The following is an 11,261-nucleotide window of genomic DNA, read 5'->3' as shown; positions in this document are numbered from 1 at the left end:
GATGTGCCCGCAACCCAGGTACATGCCCCTGACCGGAATCGAACCTGGGACCTTTCAGTCCGCAGGCCGACGCTCTATCCACTGAGCCAAACCGGTTTCGGCAATAAAGAAATTTTAAAAAAGAACACTTGAGAGATTTCTGACCAACATTTTTAAATGAGTGGTTCATTAGAATTTAAATATGAGCTCACTTTAAAGAACATATATATTTTAAACATCAGAAATCATGATAAAACAGTGTCTCATATACTCAACTTATTTTCAACAGATTTTGCTGGCTTCTTCTCTCTGTTCCTTAACTACTAATTGATTCCACCTTTAGCATTCTATTTCATTTTTTAAAATTTTCTGCTGTTTAAAATTACTCACTTTTATTTATGACACAAATAATGCTGAGATAAAGCTACACAAAGAGAAAGTCTCAGACATCTATGCATGCCTGGCAGAGACCAGTCTTATTCACTTTAAATGTTCTGCAGGACCAAGCTTAGTAGGTGCTTAGTAAACACTTGCCAAGAGGAACTATTGGACTGAGTTAAATTCACTGTAGCTGCATCAGTAAGTGAATGCCAAAAATTAGACCCACCTGAACTTCTATCCTATATAATAAAAGGCTAATATGCAAATTGTTCCCTTGACCGGGAGTTCAACTAGGAGTTCGACCAGGGGCTGGGCCAGCGGACAACCACCAGTGGCCACCCCCCCCCAGCCGGCCCCACCCCATAGGCAGGCCAGCGGACCCCACCCATGCACTAAATCGTACACCAGGCCTCTAGTAGATAAATGAATAGCATGATCGTGCTCCATAGCACGATTTCTCACCTCAGCAATATTGACATTTAGGGCTGGGTGATTCTTTGTTGTAGGGGCCTGTTCTTTGCATTGTAGGAGTTTAGCAGCATCTCTGACCCCTACTCACTGGATGTGTCAGTAGCACCTCCTCCAGCTGTGACAAACAAAAATGTCTCTAGACATTTCCAAATCCCCTGGGAATAGAGGAGAGCAAAATCACCCCCATTGGAGAACCACTGCTCCAGAGAAAACTCTCTAGGATTCTAAAACCTTTTTAGAATGATGCTGAACAACAGAGCAATAGACCATTACCTTACTTTGCCTCAGTAGCAAGCAAACCTATCTGCATCTCCCACTTGTGGGAGCCTGTTTACTCATGGATGTAAACAACTAATCACTCAGTGGGAGAGGGTAGCATCGCCTCCCTGACACGGATTGCCATTTCTTTTGCTGCAGAGCTCTGGAGAGTGTACTATTTCATTCAACAAAAATTAAAGAGAGAACTAGGTGCAGTATTGTCAGAACACATGGAATCAGAGGAGAGAATTGAGAGGTTGGGTATACCTGTGTGGGGCTCTGATATTTCAGGCTCATCTGACGTTGTAGGGCTTGAGAAAACATCATAAGCTGCTTTAAAGGAAAAGGTAAAACAAAAGAGATAATGTTAATTTTGACTGAACAGATTTCACGACATATTTTAATAATGGTCTTCACTACAGTGTAAGCAGTTGCTAACACTTACTGTAGTCCCTCTTGACCTGAACTAAAGGTCTCTGTGCAGCGAGCCTGACACCGGCCTCAGGCTGATGTGCGCATAGTGCTGTATATTTACAGTAAAGTGGTGCCAGCTCTAAATCAAAGAGCTCCCAAGAATATAAACGTAAACGAAGTCAGATGGGAGAGATTTCCAAAGAAGGAAACAACATTCACGTAGAGACTCTTCGCACAAAGTCTACTGCTTCGTCTTTCTGCTTAGTAAACGTTTCCATCATGCTACCTTAACATTCGGACAGCACTTTACGATTTGCACTGCGCTGTCTCATATATATGTTTATTTAACTGCCTTAACACCCCTGAGAAATCGGTGAGGTAGACTTTATTCCCACTTCATAGATAAGGATATTATCTCTATTTTCTAGACAACGCAGCGGAGATTCACAATGGTGATACATTTGCCAGCGGTCACACATGGGATTGTCCAGTGCAGCATATTTTTCACTGCATTCACAGGGCCAGGAAGAGCGGTGCTAAGACCCAGCACTCTATCCCTTGCACTGTTGTTCTTGCCCCTTTACCTGGAGGCAGCCTTCTTTCTCTGTTCCTCCAGTAAGCCAAGAGCCCCTCTATAATCTAAGTGGATTTAAAGATAACATTTATATTCTACATGAAATAAAGAAAGCAGGGTGATCTTAAAAACAAAGGTTGGTTTTAAAACAAGGGTCATTTTCATGTTCACATAAGAGTTGAATCTGTAAGCAAAAACAGGACCAAAATACAAATGTCCTCTCTTCTGCACCAAGAGCTGTCACTACGATAATGACAGGTGTACAGAAGCTTGAATTGTGAGGTAGACTTTCCTTTCCTTGCCCCTTCAAAAAGGCTGTACAGAAGTAAACTAGAAAGGTGGGGGGAGCTCATGGGAAAATTCTCTCATGGGGTTACTTGTAATTCAATGACAGTGTAATGATTTGAACCACCCCTAGTTGAAGCTATAAGAAAGATAATATCAGACCCTGTGACACACTCTGATATTCAGATTGGACAGTTTATATTGTACCACATACTAAAGAGGCAGGAGATACATTTCAGCATGTGAAGGTGAGTCTATTGCTTTGCAAAATCTTAAAACAACAACAACAAATAAACATCCAGTAAGAACAGCACTCAGAATATTATGAGTTAAAATGTGCAAACATTCTGAGTGTAAGTACATTACATCTTTAGTGTAGCTACAACTTTAAAGGGTCAGAGAAGAAAGGCGAATCTTCCAAAGAACAGAAAAGCTGGCAGTTGCTGATTTTAGTCTTGCTTTAAGCCAATTTCATGGAACCCTCGAAGTCAGCTCTAGCTACCACTAAATAAAGTAAGAAACCTTGACCAACTTGTATTTCACCCTCTCATACTAGGAAAGAAATTATGAATTAATAGCTTGACTTATTTATATTGTTACTTTTGAAATATACAACTGTCTTTATGTTACCCTAAGTCCCACACTTTCCTTTTATCTAGTGACAGTGGCCCATCTTTCTTACAGTCTGTAATTTTGTCCCACAGGTCGATGCTTATTCACCGTCTCTATTTCTTTTCCATACTTGCAATTTCCTTCTAGTCTGGAGTTCCCAAGCCTGGCTGCCACCTTCCTTGGCTTATTCTCAGAAGTCACTCCCCTGGGAGGAAGCCCCTTCCCATCATTCCTGGGCAACGGTGGCCTCCGTCTGGAAGTTCTCAATGGTCAGGGACCTTTTACTTCCAAACATTTTCTCAAATATGCTCCAAGATGAAAATAACACATTTGCCAGCAGACTTGGCCCTTCATATTTCTATTTCTGGAGTTTGTGAGAATTGAGTAGTAAATAACAGGAGTGCTAAAATCACACAAACACCATTTGGTGGAAGTTTTACATTGTGTGGGCTGCCTTGAAAAGCACACCACCACCTCAGATCATTCAGGGGTTAAACAAGATTTTTTTTTTTACTCTGAAGTAATACATGTCAGAGGAGAGGATAGTGTTGAAATGAAGGTCCCTAAAAACCAACTGCTCTTGCTTTCTTTACAAAACTCTTATATATGTACTCCTATACCAGAGCAAAATGCATGGCATGGTCAGCCACTGCAGGTTTTTAAAAGGCTACAAAACTGACAAATAGCTAAGAATTAGGAGTGAATCCCTCTGTTTTTTAGACACTCTATGTTCTGTCATGCATTATTGTTTAGAGGCAAGTATCTTGCCACCAATGTTTACTTAGTGGATGAAATGCTCCAGCCATCTGGCATTAAGCACTATCTCTCACCTATACATGAGACCAAGGGTTGGAGGAGAAATCTAATGTGTTTAATAAGTAGTTCAATTCAAATGTTACAATGAGCAATATTAGTTTCTTTCAAAATATAGTAATGACTTATGATCATGATAGCTAAGTTTTACTCTTCTATTTTTCAGATAAAAATATTATAGTATGAGATAAGTCACACTACCATTTGCTCATAACTTCCTAAAACCATATTGTTAATTGTGTTTTGTTATTTGTATATTTTTACTTAAAAAAACCGATTAGATGAAAATTCCATACTAAAAATGCTATGATCTTGCTCTGGAAACATACAATGGCAATACTGACAAGGTATTTCCAATTATCAAGAATTTATCAGTTTGTTTTATTCAAACAGCATGAATATTAATAACTATGTGAAAGACAGTCATCAGTAGGATAGAAATTGTGACTGTCATGCTCATTATGTGCTCCAAGGTTATTTCCCCAAAGCCTGGTACAAAGCAGAGACTAAACAGAGTTAATGTACAGATGCCCATTACAATAAACAAGTAACAATGAGTTTGATAGTTGGGTAGCTTATGCTCTTAGTAAAGATGAATGAGAATAAATGAACAGGTCCTTTAATTATTCTATGATACACATACATGTGCAACAAATGTTATTCTCTGCTACACAATTATGTACCATGTGCTTGTGTGGCCATACCCTGCCATGGAAATAGAATCATAAAAACATACATGAAGAGGCAATGGGACATATGCATCCCTATGTTCATAGAAGCACACTTTGCAGTAGCTGAGATTTGGAAACAGCCTAAGTGCCCATCAGCAGATGAGTAGATTAGAAAACTGTGGTACATCTACACAATGGAATACTACGCTGCTGTAAAAAAGAAGGAATTTTTACCATTTGCAACAGCATGGATGGAACTAGAGAGAATTATGCTAAGCGAAATAAGCCAGTCAGAGAAAGAGAAAATATCACATGATCTCACTCATTTGTGGAATATACTGAACAACATAAACAAAAATAGAATCAGAGTCATAGAAGCATCGAACAGACCGTACAATCTATGAGGGAAGGTGGGAGATGAAGGGGTAAGAGATCAACCAAAAAACTTGTATGCATGCATATGAGCATAACCAATGGACACAGACAGTAGGGGGGTGAGTGCATGTGCTGAAGGGTGGGGGTGTCCAGGGAGAGGTCAATGGGGGAAAAAGGAGACTTATGTAATACTTTAAACAATAAATAATTTTTTTAAAAAAGATGCAATGGGAAAATACAACAGGATTATAAAAAATAGCTGATGAGAAAAACATTTATATAAACACCACACACAGAGTTCTCAGTATCATTTCAAAAAATAAATAATGCTTTTTTCAATTCATAGGAAAATAAAATACCTTTCCAATTAAACCTGAAATTTGTGAAAATATGGTCTGCAAAAAAAAATGCTCATGAAGTAAAGTCAAAGGCTGAGGTTATAAATCTCTAAGAGGCCACAGGAAATCTGTAAACCATCTACTACACTTGAAATCTATTTTCTTGCTCTCGAAGCATCACCACCACCACTCATTCCTACTTTTTCTCCTCTCTAGAGCTTAATCCAGTTGGGTGGGCCAGATCTATGATAACCAACACCTGACAGGTGGGCAATAAGATCCAAACGTAGAGTTCAACCTCTTTTCAGCCACCCTGAGCAAACCACCTGGGTCAAAATGTTCTATCCAGTATAGGACTCCTCAGGCACACTGACCAGTTCAACTTTCAAGTCTTTAAGTAATTGATGGAGCTTAAGCACATATAGCAATTTACTACAGCTCTACAAAGTACTGAAAGAATTAAACATTGAAAATAATTGGTGATAAACTCTTAAAGGTAGTTCTCTTTAATGGAGTCTAATGAAAAGACTGAGGTCTAACATCCTCAGTTCTAATTATAAAGGGAAGTCCCTAAAGATAACCATTTATTGTGCAAGGGGAAATATTTCTGCCAGAAGAAGTCACTGTCTTAGTCACAGTACAATTGGAGGGGGAAATCAGTTTGTCTGGACACTGTGGGGGAAGAACAGACAGGAGAATTTTCTAGATGAAAATAAACTCAGTGAATCACCCTGGGATTATATAAAAAATTTTTATTTTATTTGGGCTTTAAATCCCTCCTGGTACTAAATGATGGTCTTTTAAGAGGATAATCAAAGAAATTAAGGAGCCTTAACACTGATGGCATTATCAAGCTAGAAACAGAAAGTTGATTTCCATCCGCCCCCTCAAACCATACCAGGGCTTTAGAAATCATGCCCATATCCCATCTGAGGGATGGTCAATACATGGCATTTATGCTGCTTCTCTCAACTCTGATGCCCACAGAAAACACAGAAAGTTGTCTTGTCATCAATTTTACTCCCTGAGCCTAGGCAGGGTCTGAGCCCAGTTCACAGAATGATACAGGTTGCCACTCTAACTGAACAGAATGGCCAAGGGATAACAATTTACCAGCCATGCTGTGGGCTTAATAGGACATCAGGCCATTCCCACAAGGTTGCAAGGTTCTCCTAATACCATAGCACACATCCTTTCCATTCTCCTTAAAAAATTTTCACAGGTGAAATGAAGACCCAAGAATCATTTGATACGCTCATATGTATATAAGCTTAACAGTGTTTTTTCTTTTCTCTTCCTTCTTTTCATTAATTAAATATTTTATTGTTATTATTATTAAACATCTATAGCAATTCAGGAAATTTGAGTGATGGGAAGGCGATGCGTCCAATGCAAGAGTCTGCTGTAGTAAGAAAATGGTAGCAGGGTACCCCTTATGTACTGTGAATTAGATGAAGTGATTATACATTATTTTTAAAACATAACAACCCAGTGAAAAAATTAGATATTATTTCCCTTTAAAAATGGGAAAACTGAGGATCTAAGAGGTTAGATTACTTGTCTACCACCTCTTAAATAATAAATAGTTGAGCTGGTTATTAACCCAGCTCTGTCTCATCCTATAGCTCACAGATTAGAGGTCACATTCACATTGAGAATAAACTTCAGGGACTGGCTAGCCTTCCTTACAGACCACTTGCTCTTTCTTAAAAAATCTAGAAGGCACGTGGCTCTAATAAAAATATTTTATTTTCTCTGTTGCACTATTCTGTGAAAATTTCAAAGCAAACTATCTGACATCATTTCACTTTTAACATGGAGTGGTTCATTGTAGAGATTCAGAAAGAAATGAATGAGAATCTAGTTTTTGCTCCTCTACCTATTCAAAGGCAAGTCTCTCACATATCTTCTTAAAAGAAAATATCTCTCTTTGCTTCCAGGGACTTCTGAAAGATCAATGTGATGGTATAAATACAACTCTTTGAATCTCTTAATAGAAAACTGCCAAATATATAAAAAATTATATTATTCCAATGAAGAAATAATGCAACAAATACATGCATATATGTGCAGTGCACAATTCAGTAGGGTGTGGGTGTGGTTGTGGGTGGGGTTTTGGTTGGAAAGTACTGAGAGCTTTTCTGGAACTCACTCTATAATAGCACAGAAATCATAGTCAACTGGCCAGCTTCCAATAGAATATAGACCAATTCTATTTATCATCAGAGAGACTGACTTCTCTGAATGATTATCACAAGCACTAAAATATTTCTAAAATGTGGTCAACTTTCTTCTAATACAGACTTTATAAACAAGTTGGCATTCTGGCATGTAATTGTAGAGCAGATTTTTGTAATTTCCTTTCTATACTTTAAGAAGAGTTGGATTTGTCAAGAGACTCAAAAACAATCAATCCTACATAAATGTACGTTAGAGAAAGTTTAATACAAAATACAATTCAAATAATGGGATCACAAAATGCAGCACTAATGAAAGGTTAGGGGAAACAGGCGTAATGACTATACTTCTCAGGTTTCCTGGAATATTCCAAATTCCAAATACCCTAAACCACTCTTGTCATAAACTATTGAAATGACCCAGGGATTTTAATATTTAGTATGCAATTTAGAATTTCCACATAGCTTTTTATATTCAAAAGTTATACAAAAATCCTCTGGAGATTGTGCATTCTAATGATTTAATACAGAATATGAAGTAAATGTGGAAAACAAATCTAGTAAATGTGGAAGCAAAATGAATTTTACAAATGGTATTGATAAATCATGTTTAATGGTTGATAAAGAGAAAAGCAGATGCTTGCATCCAGTGCTGGTCTGGCACTCACGGCTAGGCTTGGTATTCTTCTGCTGAACATCAACAATTTTAAAGAATACCAATATCAAACAAGACCATTTAGTGACTAAGATGGATGGAGACAAAAAAACAAGAGCACTCTCTAATTGTATGGGACACAGACAAATGAATGAACACAAAAATGACTGTCCCTACAGTCTGGCTAATATGACTAACTGCTGCTTGTTTACCAACCACAACTTTAGCTTCACTCTATTCTTCTTGTCATCTCATTAAGAATTATTAGAAACATATATGCATAGCCCATGGTCACGAACAATAGTGTGGTGAAGACAGGGGCAGGGGCTGGGAGGAGGTGGGCAAAGAGGTGGGGGGAAATAGGGGATATTTGTAATAGTGTTCAACAATAAAAATAAATGAAAAATAAATTATGCTATGTATAGTTAAAGTTATGTGTAAAATAGAAAAAAGTAATTATTGAGATATTCAATCACAGAATTATTCCACTTTCTGACAGCATCCTATCCACACAGCTTCACTTCCTTGGAGCCTCTCCAGAATCACCTAACACAAGACCACATCCTACAATAAGTCCTTTCCAACACCATCTTACTAAATGTTCCCAGTTTCTCATGGTCTGTATTTTCCATTGTTGCAATGAGTCAGTAAACCTAACTTTGTTCAAATATAGGTATGTTCCTGGTGGTCTTTGGGTGAAGGGAATTGATATAGTAAATATAGATGCATTGTATCCCAACAGAGAAAACAAATTATGCTAATTTTGCTATAATAATGTCATTAATACCAGTTAAAATATATCATTTCTTCAAAGGATATAACAACTAAAAATTGGATTAATGGTTTTATGGACCAGCATTCAAATACTATCTCTACCTCTTTCTCTTCTTAATTCACCAAACAATTACATTGGAAACTCATGTGAGTAATTGGAATATAAAATAAAAAATCCTATTCATTGAAACTAAATAGGTAATAGATACCCTCAGTACCTGTATAAATTCACACAAAATCAATCACAATAAACAAGAAAGGCTAAAACCAATAAAAGAGTGGCATGACCATATCAACTTTTTAAATCACAAATAATGCATATGATAAATTTTAATTTAAAATTTAACATGTTAGGAAGATGCCACGGAACTCCTATATAAGAGTTAGATGTAAGCATTGTGTGCATTAGCAAAAACAAGAGATAAGAATCACCCACTCTGAGAAACCAATCTTCTGTTGATTTGAGTCCTCTTGTCTACAGTTAACCACGTTTTGATGACTCTTATCTATACCATGTGAAATGTTACAGACTTCAGTGATAGATAGTGCTTCTCAAACTTTAATGTGCAAGACCACCTAGAGATCTTCTTAAGAGCAGATCTTGACTCACTAGATCTGGAGCAGAGCCCCAGATTCTGCCTTTCAGCTAACTTCCAGTGATGCCAATGCTGCTGGTCCAAGGACCGCACTGAGTAGCAGGGATGTACAAATTAAATGTTATAAGGGCAGGCTAGAAGTTCCTGGTGCTCCTGGTCATGCCTGCAATAATTACCAACTGTACTGTTACAGCCCATAACAAGCCCCAACACTTCAGCAAGAGAAGGTTAGTGGTCAACAGTTGGAGGTTCTCTGGCGGCCTAAAATTGCCCTGGCAGTAGTGAGGCAGCTGAATAATAAAACTGCATTAGCCACTAGTTATATTCCAAAAGGGCAAAACCAGAACATTCCTTTTCTGAAATTAAAGGCAAAAAGAATTCTGCTTTTAATGGGATTTATAATCACACCTACTGTATATTTGTCTCCTTGGAATTCTATGACCTTCACTTCCCAACATATTTTCTCCACTCCCAATACTTGGTTCAATTCAGTCTTTATATATAATCCATGCCCTTTGCATTAAAACTCCATATGGTTCCCCTGAGGTTTTGATCAGTTTGCTTTTGAATAATCAAAGACACCAAAAAACTAGAGGCTGCTCAAGGGAGACCTTGGGGGACCCTGTGTCTCCTATGCTATAGCACAGAAGCTAAGAGATGAAAGGGACCTAAGAGTTCATCTAGTCCAGTGAGCCCCCAAAGTGTTTGGTTTGGGAGATGTGATGCTCATGAAGTCTGTGGGAGTGAGGCCGGCCCTGCCTTAGTGTTGCAGATAAACCATCACAGACGCCCTTAGACTAATTGTTGTTCCATAGTCACAGTGTGATAGCCAATGGAACACAGTATGAAACTCTACTCAGGACCTGGACTCAGGTGACCTGGAATGCTAAACATACTTTTACACCACAGTAAGTAATTGCAGTAAAGTTTCTGCATCAGTGACTAGAGTAACTATGGCTTAGAAAGACCCAATTTGAGGCTTCTCTGGATTGGCTGACAATGTTAGCCAACTTTCAAGTGTTTTCCCACATGAGGAAATCAGTGGATCCTATCTAATAATAGACAAACATGGTAATTAACCATACCTCCACTACGCTTCCCATTGCTAATGAGCAGGATATGCAAGTTAATTGCCAACCAAGATGGCGGCCAGCAGCCAGGCAGCTGAAGCAAACATGAGGCTTGCTTGCTCCAGTGATGGAGGAAGCCAAGGTTCCCCGCCTGCTGCAGCTGGGCTCTGAGCTCCAGTCTAAGCAACAATGTTGCAATTATAGAAGCTAAACAAACCCCAGATACCTGCTTTCAGCCAGCTGGCCTCGGAGCTGGAGCCACAACAAAGTTTCAATTGCAGAAGGTAAATAAATCCCAGAATTAAAAAAAAAGAAAAAAAGGAGAGATTGGGAGCTTCAGTTGCAGGCTTGGCCCGCCTGAAAACAGCCCTCAGCCCCTCATCCAGGCTGGCCAGGCTCCCCAGTGGGGACCCCCACCCTGAAGGGGGTGTGGGCAGCCTGAAAACAGCCATCAGCCCCTCGCCCAGGCTGGTCAGGCACCCAAGCGGGATCCCCACTCTGATCTGGGACCCCCTTCAGGGCAAACCAGCCAGCCCCCACCCGTGCACCAGGCCTCTATCCTATATAGTAAAAGGGTAATATGCAAACTGACCCTAACAGCAGAAAGAGAGGGAATGACTGCTCACTATGACACACACTGACCACCAGGGGATAGATGCTCAATGCGGGAGTTGCCCTCTGGTGGTCAGTGAGCTCCCACATGGAGGAGCTCTGCTCAGCCACAAGCCAGGCTGATGGCTGCCAGTACAGCGGTGGTGGTGGGAGCCTCCCCTGCCTCCTCAGCAGTGCTAAGGATGTCTGATTGCAGCTTAGGTGTG

General features: G+C 39.3%; 1 protein-coding gene across 9 annotated transcripts in view; it reads right to left on the bottom strand.

Moving 5' to 3' along the window:
• The window catches only part of ABI3BP (ABI family, member 3 (NESH) binding protein), a 259,187-nt gene that overhangs the window by 119,618 nt on the left and 128,308 nt on the right, over nt 1–11,261 (bottom strand). For 7 of the 9 annotated variants that reach the window (XM_014528309.1, XM_005880197.2, XM_014528314.1 and 4 more), the window contains one exon: nt 1,357–1,422. The exons of 1 other annotated variant lie outside the window; for it this stretch is intronic. In XM_014528309.1, coding sequence (XP_014383795.1) covers nt 1,357–1,422 — 66 coding nt within the window. The remainder of the gene's footprint in view (nt 1–1,356; nt 1,423–11,261) is intronic. One more of the 9 variants, XM_014528308.1, reaches the window with a different exon arrangement.

This window comes from Myotis brandtii, unplaced genomic scaffold (genome assembly GCF_000412655.1).
Source record: "Myotis brandtii unplaced genomic scaffold, ASM41265v1 scaffold63, whole genome shotgun sequence".
Taxonomy (NCBI): domain Eukaryota; kingdom Metazoa; phylum Chordata; class Mammalia; order Chiroptera; family Vespertilionidae; genus Myotis; species Myotis brandtii.
Note: the sequence above shows the minus strand (reverse complement) of the source record. Positions and strands in the feature narration are given on the sequence as shown.